At 34.1% G+C, this 12,441-nt stretch overlaps 2 protein-coding genes across 3 annotated transcripts in view; both read right to left on the reverse strand.

Moving 5' to 3' along the window:
* Positions 1-416: 416 nt before the first annotated feature.
* On the reverse strand, positions 417-10,351 carry cdk5 (cyclin dependent kinase 5). The gene is made up of 12 exons (XM_067377396.1): positions 10,176-10,351; positions 8,409-8,497; positions 8,260-8,327; positions 7,644-7,704; positions 7,471-7,527; positions 7,240-7,335; positions 6,990-7,064; positions 6,815-6,911; positions 6,650-6,721; positions 3,499-3,557; positions 3,317-3,397; positions 417-926 (listed from the first exon to the last, which is right to left on the reverse strand). Exons 1-12 carry the CDS (start codon positions 10,210-10,212, stop codon positions 840-842), a joined length of 879 nt encoding a protein of 292 aa, XP_067233497.1. The 5' UTR covers positions 10,213-10,351; the 3' UTR covers positions 417-839.
* A 996-nt stretch (positions 10,352-11,347) lies between these two features.
* The window catches only part of abcb8 (ATP-binding cassette, sub-family B (MDR/TAP), member 8), a 12,801-nt gene continuing 11,707 nt past the window's right edge, over positions 11,348-12,441 (reverse strand). For both annotated transcript variants that reach the window (XM_067377215.1, XM_067377214.1), the window contains exons 14-16: positions 12,332-12,441; positions 11,814-12,064; positions 11,348-11,725 (exon numbers count right to left, since the gene is read on the reverse strand). The exon at positions 12,332-12,441 is cut by the window's right edge and continues 38 nt beyond it. In XM_067377215.1, the coding sequence (XP_067233316.1) occupies positions 11,642-11,725; positions 11,814-12,064; positions 12,332-12,441 (445 nt within the window). In that variant the 3' untranslated portion in view covers positions 11,348-11,641. The remainder of the gene's footprint in view (positions 11,726-11,813; positions 12,065-12,331) is intronic.

Here is a 12,441-nt window from a genome sequence, read left to right on the forward strand (position 1 = left end):
ATTTGGCAATCAACTAAAGGAACCGCGTAGGGACAGGACTAAAATTTTGGTGATGATCATCAGCATCTTTGACATTTAAATAGTGCTGTCAAACGATTAATCGCATCCAAAATAAAAGTTTGTGTTTACATAATATATGTGTGTATACTATGTTTAATTATTACGTGCATGTAAATACACATACATACATGTATATATTTAAGAAGTATTTGCTTGTGTGTATATATATATATATACTATATACTATAAATATAAATAATTTATATTATATATCAATACAAATATTACATGTATAATATAACAAATCTTCTGTAAATATATACACATGCATGTGTGTATTTATACATAATTATACATAGTATTCACACATATACATATATTATGTAAACACAAACTTTTATTATGGATGTGATTAATCGTTTCACAGCCCTACATTTAAACAAATAGTTCACCCAAAAATGAAAATCTGATCAACATTTATTCACTCGCTCCGCCTGTATGCAGAGGAATATTCATGCAGCTTATTTCCATGTGCGGAATGTTCATTTTTGGGTGAACTGTTCCTTTAAGAACACACTAATATAATAAAAATATTTTTGGAGACTCTAGTCAAACACATGGTTTATGTAGGATAACAGCACCACACTCTGCATTAGAGAGTGTCACTATCATAATCATATCCATATGATCAAATCATAAACTTTTAGGGGAAGGAGTGTTTCACGGTCCCTCAATCTAGCAGAAGTGAGCGGAGCTGAAAGATGGAGGCGTTGAAGGGGTTTTACGAGGTAAGATTGGCCCATCATCTTTTCCTAAATGAAGTTGTGGTGATCTGACATTTAGGGCGGGCAGAAATCGGCAAAGTAAGGGTGCTGTAGGGCTTCCTCTGCTGAAATTCGCTGTACTGGATTGCATTTCAGAAGATTCTGCAAACACAGAAAAATCCCACTGAACTATGAAGCATGAAAGCTTGAACTAATTCAGGGTTCCCACTCTTTTTCAGTGATCATTTTCCAGGACATTTTACAACAATGGGAGTAAAAGACTGGGATTACACCCTAAAGTAATATATTGCTCTCTAAGTCTTTGAAAGGTTTATTGCCATGACTTAACTATAAAAGTCATATTTTTAATATGAGCTCTTAATCATACATTATGGCTATGGAAGATTGTTTCCGTAAAAAAAAAAAAAAAAATCGGAAACAAGATTCCATAGTTTATTGTCATTACTTAACTATTGATACACACTTCAATTTTTTTGGCAGTAAGTTTTGGAAGATCGTTATCTTTGCAAGGTGGACTTTTCAGGGTAAGAGATGGACTAAAAATAAACTAACACCTTACAGCTAGATTCCGGAAGATAAATTCTTCAAACAGTGGTACAAGAGGATGTGGTGCTGGTCCTTCAAGAGTCACTCTCAATCTGTCTGTCTATAAAGCCTATAAAAAAATCTGTCTTGTATTTTACTACAATTCAGTATGTGATTCTTAAATGGGGGGCATTTTTTAGGATTATTTACCTAATCTAAGTCTCTGAGATCCTGACACCTCGCACTCCTGGAGAATCCAGGTAGGGTTTCTGATGGTTTCACACTTAATTCTTCACCTTAATTCTCAATTCTTTTGCAGTTTAAAGGAACACTCCACTTTTTTTGAAAATAGGCTAATTTTCCAACTCCCCTAGAGTTAAACAGTTGAGTTTTACCGTTTTCGAATCCATTCAGCCAATCTCCGGTTCTGGCGGTACCACTTTTAGCATAGCTTAGCATAGTTCATTGAATCTGATTAGACCGTTAGCATCGCGCTTAAAAATGACCAAAGGGTTTTGATATTTTTCCTATTTAAAACTTGACTCTTCTGTAGTTAAATCGTGTACTAAGACCGACAGAAAATGAAAAGTTGCGATTTTCTAGGCTGATGTGGCTAGGAACTATACTCTCATTCAAGCGTAATAATCAAGGAACTTTGCTGCCGTATCATGGCTGCAGCAGGCGCAATGATATTACGCAGCGTCTCTCACTAACGTCTCCATGGTTGCAAGGCACGTTCCCTGTGCAAGCAGGGGCTCACGGGCGCTGCGTAATATCATTGCACTACTGCAGCCATGATACGGCAGCAAAGTTCCTTGATTATTACTTTTTATTTTCCGTCGGTCTTAGTACACGATTTAACTACAGAAGAGTCAAGTTTTAAATAGGAAAAATATCAAAACTCTTTGGTCATTTTTGAGCGAGATGCTAACGGTCTAATCAGATTCAATGAACTATGCTAAGCTATGCTAAAAGTGGTACCGCCAGAACCGGAGATCGGCTGAATGGATTCGAAAACGGTAAAACTCAACTGTTTAACTCTAGGGGAGTTGGAAAATGAGTCTATTTTCAAACAAAGTGGAGTGTTCCTTTAACGTGTCTTTTCTTATCCACCTGTTTTTGTTTGAGATAAATCTCTTTTTGGCTAATTTTATCTGTTATAAAGAAAACAAGCCTTCATTAACTTCATGACTATATACAAAATGAATAGTAGTTATTAAGATTGATTGGTTTGGAATTGGTAAAATGTGCTTGGGAAAAATATGATCAGAAAATCAACTTGCATAATAATTCAACAAAAAATTATGCATTTAAGCAGTTAATAACATACTACTACATACTAACAATATTATAACTGCTGCTAATGGCAACACAAGACTAAACATCATCAATAGGGCTGCAACGATTAATCGTGATTAATCGTTTGCAAAATAAAAGTCTGTATTTACGTAATATATATGTGTGTGTTCTGTGTATAATAATTATGTATATATAAATACACACACATTCATGTATATATTTAAGAAAAATGTTATATTTATATATAAAATATTTGTTTATATGTAATATAAAATATATATAAATATATATATTTATAATACATGCATATATTTCTAAACTTTATACTTCTGTTATGTGTGTGTATTTATATATACATAATTATTATACACAGAACACACACATATATTACGTAAACACAGACTTTTATTTGCAAACGATTAATCGCGATTAATCGTTGCAGCCCTAATCATCAATGAAAAAATACTTCTCTCACGTGTCAAAACGCAGCATTTATGAACATTGCACTTTCTGCAACTAATGGTGATTGTTTTTGGTCAGTGATAAACTCTTTGGTCTCAACTTAAGAAAAACCCAAGAACTTTTTAAAAAATAATTTTCCATGTGTTTTCGAGGACTGGAAAATTTGTCATCAATTTTCCAGGTTTTCAAGGTTTTCCAGGACGAGTGGGAACCCTGTAATTGTTTCCATAATGAGAATATTGTACCTGTAGAAGGTCTCTGCCAGTGCTGCTGAGTTTCGGGACGACATTCACAAGTGATGTAGTAGCTGGGTACATTGGGTACGGCTATCAAACAAACAGGAAACAGAAAAGGAAAGGAATGCAGAATAAATGTCGAAAATAAAGCAAGGCTTAAATGTCACCATTTAAACAAATAAATGCAGTACCTTATAATCTGGAAGTTTATTCATGGTCTGCCATTGTTCTTCTGTCGGTGTTCCCAGCAATGTACCAAAATGTTAAAGTTAATCAGCAAAATGGCAACTTGGCTTAATGTGCCAAGTTACTACATGCATTGCTTGGCAACTTAATTATATTACTTGTAATTACATTACTACAGAGTCCCTAAAAGGTCATGGTGATAGAAGGGAAAAAAAATAAAAATAAATTATACATCAATGCTTTTTACAGTTCTCAGGGGAAACCCAAAAAGATTTAAATATATATTTTTTCCTCTGATCTCATATTTTTTCCAAAAGCATGACCATTTAGAGGCTCCTTACATTACCGTTTAAATTTAAGTGCTTAATTAGCATTGTCAGAATATATACTGCATTGTAACTATGGCAAGTAACTGAATTAAAGTTTTAGTTCACCCCAAAATATTTAAATTTTGTCATCATTTACTCACCCTCTTGTCGTTTCAAACAAAAAGACTTTCGTTCATCTTTAGAACACAAATAAAGACATTCTTAATGAAATGTGAGAGATTTCTATCCCTCCATTGACAGTCTACTCAACTACCAATTTGACGCTTCAAAAAGTTCATAAAGAGATCGTAAAACTAATCCATATGAATTGAGCGGTTTAGTCCAAATTTTCTGAAGAGACTCGATCGCTTTATTTGATGAACAGATTTAATTTAGGCTTTTATTCACATATAATCATTCATCAACACACGCATCAGATATGGTAAACGGAAGTTTAAACATTCTTGCTTGATGTGCGAGAACCAATGAGGTTTATTCTTGTGTGTTATTCAGCACGTTTATATGTGAATGAATGCATTAATTAAATTTGTCAATCATATAAAGCGATCGAGTCTCTTCAGAAAATTTGGACTAAACTGCTCAATTCATATGAATTACTTTTATGACCACTTTATGAACTTTTTGAAGCATCAAAGTGGTAGTTGCGCACAATGTCAATGGAGGGACAGAGAGCTCTCAGATTTCAATAAAAATATCTTAATTTGTGTTCTGAAGATGAATAAAAGTCTTACAGGTGTGGAACGACATGAGGGTGAGTAAATGATGACAGAATTTCCATTTTTTGGGTGAACTAACCCTTTAAGGCCCTGATATACTTTAAACGAAATCTAAGAATGAACTGATGTGACGTCATTTCGAACAAAATCAAGCCAAAACAAAGTTCGTTTGGAGTCTGAAACAGCTTGCCAAAGCGAACTTTCCGGAAAAGTTTGTTCCAGCTGCAAATCGCCTTCGTACTACCATTGGTCCTTGGCCCTTACGTAAGGTAGGTGTGCGCTGAGGCTCTGCCTTCTTTCACTCTGAAATTTTTTTCCAGTTCATTTCTCCTCGAGTACGTAGTCAAATGTCTGCGAGTGAAAACTTAAACACTGAAAACCAAGTTGTACTTCTGATGAAATGAGACACTGACACCGTTTAATACGGTAAAGCTGCTTAATTTTAAGTAACCCATTGTATAAAGCGCTGTATAAATAAACGTGAAGTGACTTTACTGGAGTGCCGAATTAGAGCGCTTGTGCAGCGTGCAGCACATATTTACATATTCATCTAACCATCGCTCTCAGCAGTGTGGGCGGCGTCAGGTGCTCCGATAACAGTATATCGCTGCTCATGCATTTGGGACTTCATTTTACCCCTAAACGAAGAACGAAAAAGATCTTCGCTTGAAGTATATCAGGGCCTTTAAGTTGAAGTTCAAGCACTAAAATTACTAACTGGAAATAAATAAATAAATAATACATAATAATGAAACCTAATTTGTACGGAAGAGGATTAGGGCCAAGCAATAATAAAAAAAATAAAACCATCTCGAGATTTAAAGTCATTAAATTACGAGAAAAAAGTCGTTAAATTATGAAAACAAATTCGTAATTTAACGAATTCTCAACATTTTATCTCGACTTTTTTCTCGAAATTTAACGACATTTTTCTCATAATTTAACGAATTTGTTCTTGTAATTTAACAACTTTTTTCTCGAAATTTAACAACTTTAATCTCGAAGTGGTTTTATTTTTTTATTATTTCTTGGCCCTAATCCTCTTCTGTAAAATTGTAACAAAAAACAAAAATAACAGTATATACACTACCATTCAAAAGTTTGGAAACATTACCATTTTTAATGTTTTCGAAAGAAGTCTCTTCTACTCACCAAGCCTGCATTTACTTGATCAAAAATACAGAAAAAAAAAACTGTAATATTGTAAAATATTATTACAATTAAAAATAATGGTTCTCTATTATAATATACTTTAAAATATAATTTATTCCTGTGATTCAAAGCTGAATTTTCAGCATCATTACTCCAGTCTTCAGTATCACATGATCCTTCAGAAATCATTCTAATATGCTGATTTATTACAAATGTTGTGCTGCTTAATATTTTTGTATAATGTGATACTTTTTTTCAGGATTCTTTGATGAATAAAAAGTTAAAAAAAGAGCAGCATTTATTTAAATTTAATCTTTTGTAACAATATACACTACTGTTCAAAAGTTTGGGGTCAGTATTTTTTTTTCTTTCTTTCTAATTAATACTTTGTTTCAGCAAGGATGTGTTAAATTGATAAAAAGTATTAGTAAAGATTTATATTGTTAGAAAATATTTTTATTTTGAATAAATGCTGTTCTTTTTGAGTATTAATTCATCAATGAATCCTGAAAAAAGTATCACAGTTTCCAAAAAATGTTAAGCAGCACAACTGTTTCCAACTACTCAGATAATAACAGAGTATCAAATCATCATATTAGAAAGATTTCTGAAGGATCATGTGACACAAAAGACTGGAGTAATGATGCTGAAAATTCAGCTTTGCATTACAGAAAAAATATATATTTTAAAGTATATTAAAATAGAAAACCATATTTTGAATTGTAATAATATTTAATAATGTTGATAACTGTTGATCAAAAAAATGCAAGCTTGATGAGCAAAAGAGACTTCTTTCAAAAACATTAAAAATAGTAATGTTTCCAAACTTTTGACTGGTAGTGTACATAAAAATATTAATAAATTATAATACTATAAAAAAATAACACACATATACATATACAAATCCAAACGTATAAACCCAACAGAAATCTTAAACAAATGAACTAAGTGTAAAGGATATCTAAAGATCCTCTTTAGCTGGTCGTCCACGTCATTACCAGGGAATAAGGGCCGTCCTGCATTTGCCAGTTCTAAAAAAAAAATATATATATTAGACAAACAATTTCACTACAAGAAAAGTTACTACTAAAATTTAAGTAAAATTTAAATGGAACTTTTCCTACCTGCAAATATACATCCTGCAGACCACATGTCAATAGAGGTAGAGTATAGCTTAGCACCAAATAGCACATCCGGTGGCCTGTACCACAACGTCACCACCTGAAGCCGATCAACATGAAGTGAGGAAAAGGGAAACGCTGAAAAAGACCAAGCTGCATCTGAAGCCGTGTAGCTTACCTCAGCAGAATAACATCGTACAGGTATTCCAAACGCTCTGGCCAAGCCAAAGTCGGCTAACTTCAGTTCACCGTTCTGATGATGACAACAAAATAAAAGTTTTTTTGGGAGTACAGCAGAAATAAAAGAAGCATATTGGGTTTTGCCAACAAAAATCAAACCTGATTACATCTTATAGTCATATGTTACACAAACCTGCTACACTAAGCGTCAATAATGAATATTCAATATCTTTCAGTCATTTACTTACTCTGTTGATGAGCAAATTTTGTGGTTTAAGGTCTCGATGGAGAACATTTCGGCTGTGGCAGAAGGCAAGACCCTTCAATAACTGGTACATAAAGGACTGGAAGGAGAGAAATAAAACGGCATTATCTGATACCTCAAACATTAAAAATGTTATCAAGAGATGCTCTCCGCCTCCTCTTCCGTGATTCATTCTTTTCAGGGCTTCTTACAGATTTAAAAAAACAAATCAAACCTTGACAATCTCTGGATCCAAGTCACCATTACAGCTGTCAAAATATTTCTTCAAATCCTGTTTGAATGAAAATCAATCTACATGTTACAACACATATAGATCTCATGAGACTCGTTCAAGCAGCAAGATCAGCGGAAACAACTGGATAATTGGAAAAGATAATGGGCTCCTACCTGATCGCAGAACTCAAACACTAATGTGAGCTTCTTATCACTGTGGAGGACGTCATGCAACCTACAAGAACAAGAAGCTGTTGTTAATGCAGCACAAGACAAGCCGCACCATTTCTATTCATCACTTATCACATATTTTGAAATGCATCTTTAAAAAACAGATTTTATATTGTTCAATATATGAAAATACCTAAAGGGTTAGTTCACCCAATAATGAAAATAATGTCATTAATTACTCACCCTCATGTCGCTCTACACCCGTAAGTCCATAAAATAATATTCTTGTCTCATATAATATTAATATTGAACCACTGTACTCACATGAACTGATTTAAATATGTTTTTAGTACATTTATGGATCTTGAGAGAGGAAATGTCATTGCTGGCTATGGAGGCCTCACTGAGCCATCGGATTTCAACAAAAATATCTTAATTTGTGATGAACGAAGGTGTGGAACGACATGAGGGTGAGTAATTAATGACATTGTTTTCATTTTTGGGTGAACTAACCCTTTAACATTTATTCTGTATGACTAAATATGCCAAAAAAAGACAAAATAGCAAAAACAAAGGCATGACGTAAGCTTAAATATACTAAATATGCAAACAAACATACCTTACAATGTTTTTATGCTTCAGTTCTTTCAGGAGGCAAATTTCTCGTAATGCTGAACTTGGAACGCCCTGTCGTAGGATTGAAAATTAATGTGACAGTTTGCGTTTAATATGACTTGCTTGTGCTTCGCAAGTCTCAGCTCTTCTTACCTCATCATCATCATCCAGCCTCACTCGTTTGAGGGCCACAATCTCATGCGTTTCTCTGTTTTTAGCTTTGAAAACGGTCCCATATGTACCTGGTGACAGGGTACAAAATAAAGCAAGCAGAGAGAAACAAAAAACAAGTCAGCATGACTTCAAGGCAGGAGTAAGAAAAATCACTGTAGAAATTAGATTAGGCAAAATGTCAATAAGAATTAAAGGGTTAGTTCACCCAAAAATGAAAATAATGTCATTTATTACTCACCCTCAAATCCCTTCGTTCATCTTCGGAACGCAAATTAAGATATTTTTAATGAAATCCAATGACTCAGTGAGGCCTGCATAGAGAGCAATGACATTTCCTCTCTCAAGATCCGTAAAGGTACTAAAATCATATTTAAATCAGTTCATGTGAGTACAGTGGTTCAGTATTAATATTATAAAGCAACAAGAATATTTTTGGTGCGCCAAAAAATAAATAAATAAATAAAATAATGACTTTTATAGTGATGGACGATTTCAAAACACTGCTTCATGAAGCTTCGGAGAGTTATGAATCTTGTGTCGAATCAGCGGTTCGGAGCGCCAAAGTCACGTGATTTCAGCAGTTTGGCGGTTTGACACGCTCTCTCCGAACCGCTGATTTGACACTCTGATTCATTTGTGCGCTGAAGCTTTCTGAAGCAGTGTTTTGAAATCAGCCATCACTATATAAGTCGTTTTTTTGGCGAACCAAAAATATTCTCGTCGCTTTATAATATTAATATTGAACCACTGTACTCACATGAACTGATTTAAATATGTTTTTAGTACATTAATGGATCTTGAGAGAGGAAATGTCATTGCTGGCTTTGCAGGCCTCACTGAGCCATCGGATTTCAACAAAAATATCTTAATTTGTGTTTCGAAGATTAAGGAAGGTCTTGGAACGGCATGAGGGTGAGTAATTAATGACATTATTTTCATTTTTGGGTGAACTAACCCTTTAACATTTGTTTAACAAATCGCCGTGGTATAGCGGTAAAATACTCTTTAAATTGTCAGGAAGAAGACTAAAATAATATTGTAATTCCCAATTGTTTGATTTACAGCTCAACGGCTTTTCTGGTATAATCACGATGTAACCGTTATTTTTCTCAGCATCCTTCAGAATAGACCAATCACTGTCCTTTTTGATTAATGGATGAAGTTTTTTTTTTTTTTTTAAGGATTTGCTAAACATTCTTAGCGCACATTTTATCTATAACTCAAGTACCCTTTCGATTAAAATCAAATATATTTAAATTTGTATATTTTCAGTGTACAATTTTTGCCAATCTCGTTCTGAGATTTGAATGTTTCTCAAAGGAGACTTTGAGCCTCCGTGCGCCCTCTAGAGGCAGAGACACTTTATGCTTTATAGGAATCAGATACTAACATTTGCAGCTCTGCGAGAATCAAATAAAAGCTTGCTAGTAATGCTGCTATGAATTATCGATCTGTTTGATTCGAGATACAGCTCCAGTTCTCTGAACAACAGCGATGCCATTAACAGGTGTGCAAATACCGTTCCGATTCATTTAAAGCCAGGTGCATCATCTCAATAGCTCAGTATGAGCTTGCTAGCTCTAGCTTAGACTTTAATCTCAACCCACGCTTACGAAAGCATAATTCACAATAGACTGTCAGACTCTTTTAAGATATATAACAGCAAAACTGCATGATTGTTAATACTCTATAAATCTCCAATGCAGACAGAAACAGCCATTCAGGCCAGACAATCCATTTACTCACCCTCTCCTATCTTCTCCAACTTCTCATACTTTTGCATGGTTTTAGCCAGTTACAATAGCTTTTAAATAAAGCGTCCTGGCTCCTTATTTTCCTACGTTATAAAATAAAGGTTTAAATAACAGCTGATTACTGTCGTTTTTTATCAACAAGGGGCGTAGTACGCGACATGAAGAGAGCAATAATGGTTTCAAGATGGCGATTTACTGAGACACACTTCAAAATAAAAGCATCGTTTGTAAATTGACTTCTGGGTGGGTAATAAATACTTTAAACTGTAAATAATAATACAATTAAAATAAAACAAATATTTTATTAAACATATTAACTTTTCTAACTAACATAGACAAGATAAAGAGCAGGAAATTCAGGAAGAAAATACTTATTTACTTTTATTATACCTCAATTTTCATGGAAGACAGACAGAGTATCAACACAATTGTATTGATAAATAACACAATTTCAAAATAAAATGTACATCTCACTTTACTGAAACCTTTTCATTTGAAAAAAGGTAAAAGATTAAAATACTTAAGGGGTTAGTTCACCCAAAAATGAAAACAATGTCATTTATTACTCACCCTCATGTCGTTCCACACCCGTAAGACCTTCGTTAATCTTCAGAACGCAAATTAAGATATTTTTGATGAAATCCGATGACTCAGTGAGGCCTCTGGACCTTTCCTCTCTCAAGATCCATTAATGTACTAAAAACATATTTAAATAATTTTTTGGTGCGCCAAAAAAAACAAAATAATGACTTATATAGTGATGGACGATTTCAAAACACTGCTTCAGGAAGATTCGTAGCGTTATGAATCAGCGGTTTGACACGCTCTCCGAACCGCTGATTCGACACACTGATTCATTTGTGCTCCAAAGCTTCATGAAGCAGTGTTTTGAAATCAGCCATCACTATGTAAGTCGTTATTTTGTTTTTTTGGCGAACCAAAAATATTCTTGTCACTTTATAATATTAATATTGGACCACTGTACTCACATGAACTGATTTAAATATGTTTTTAGTACATTAATGGATCTTGAGAGAGGAAATGTCATTGCTGGCTATGCAGGCCTCACTAAGCCATCGGATTTCATCAAAAATATCTTAATTTGTGTTCAGAAGATGAATGAAGGTCTTACGGGTGTGGAACGACATGAGGGTGAGTAATAAATGACAGAATTTTCATTTTTGGGTGAACTAACCCTTTAAAATATCAGTCTTGAGTTTGGGGAAATAAAACAATATTTAAAAACAGTATGGCTACCATTACACAACGCTGACATTTATCAATGATACATAAAACTCAAAACATAGAGTATTAACTAAAACCCATTTGCTACGACAGAGGCCCAAATTACATTTTGCATTACGTTTTTAAAAAGATTTAAAAATGTAAATAACCTGAGATGAAAAAAAAAAAAAACATTAAAATAACGTATTGAAATGTTCTCAATAATACAGTATTTTATTTGTGACCATTGGATTGTTGTCTCTTTATAAGTTCAGCATACAGCCCTCCTTTGCTCAGTAAATCCAGGTGTGTTCCAGCCTTTGAAAACATAAATAATAAAACAAACATTAAACATCACAGGTTCAGACATTCAGCATCCAAGTGCATTTGTAAAGTCGTTCCTAACCTCAACAATACGTCCATTGCTCATGACACAGATGAGATCGGCCGCCCGTATGGTGCTGAGACGGTGAGCGATGATCAGAACGGTGCGACCCGTTGTGGCTCTGTCCAAAGCGTCCTGAACCACACGCTCAGACTCGGCATCCAACGCACTGGTGGCTTCATCCAGAATCAAGATGCTGGGGTTTTTGATCAGGGCTCGAGCGATTGCGATCCGCTGCTTTTGGCCCCCAGATAGAGTGACCCCACGTTCACCTAAAGATGTTATATTTTTGCAGAAAAAAAAACATGAAAACTATTTTATTGTATTTTAAAACGTATTTTATTTTAGAAAAGTGATGAAAAAGTAATTTTTTTCACACTTTAAAATATCATCTTTCATCTCACTTCATTGAAACCTTTTCCTTTCAAAAGAAAGTATTAAAATACAGTACTTTTAGTCTAGAGTTTGGGGAAATAAAACAGTATTTCTTTATTTTATTTTAGAATTTATTTTCTGATTTAGTTTTTAACAGTGCTTACCAACCACGGTGTTGTAACCATCTGGGAATCCTGTGATGAAATTATGAGCATTGGCTTGTTTGGCAGCAGCCATGACCTCAGCGTCTGTGGCACTGGGTTTTCCAAACCTG

This window comes from Chanodichthys erythropterus, chromosome 23, assembly GCF_024489055.1.
Source record: "Chanodichthys erythropterus isolate Z2021 chromosome 23, ASM2448905v1, whole genome shotgun sequence".
NCBI classification, from domain to species: Eukaryota; Metazoa; Chordata; class Actinopteri; order Cypriniformes; family Xenocyprididae; genus Chanodichthys; species Chanodichthys erythropterus.

Coding starts and splice junctions, on each gene's coding strand:
- cdk5 (XM_067377396.1), bottom strand. CDS start 10,212: ATGCAAAAGTATGAGAAGTTGGAGAAGATAGGAGAGG. Junction 8,498..10,175: donor GTTGGAGAAGATAGGAGAGG/GTGAGTAAATGG, acceptor CCCTGTCACCAG/GTACATATGGGACCGTTTTC. Junction 6,722..6,814: donor TGCAGGATGTATATTTGCAG/GTAGGAAAAGTT, acceptor TTTTTTTTTTAG/AACTGGCAAATGCAGGACGG.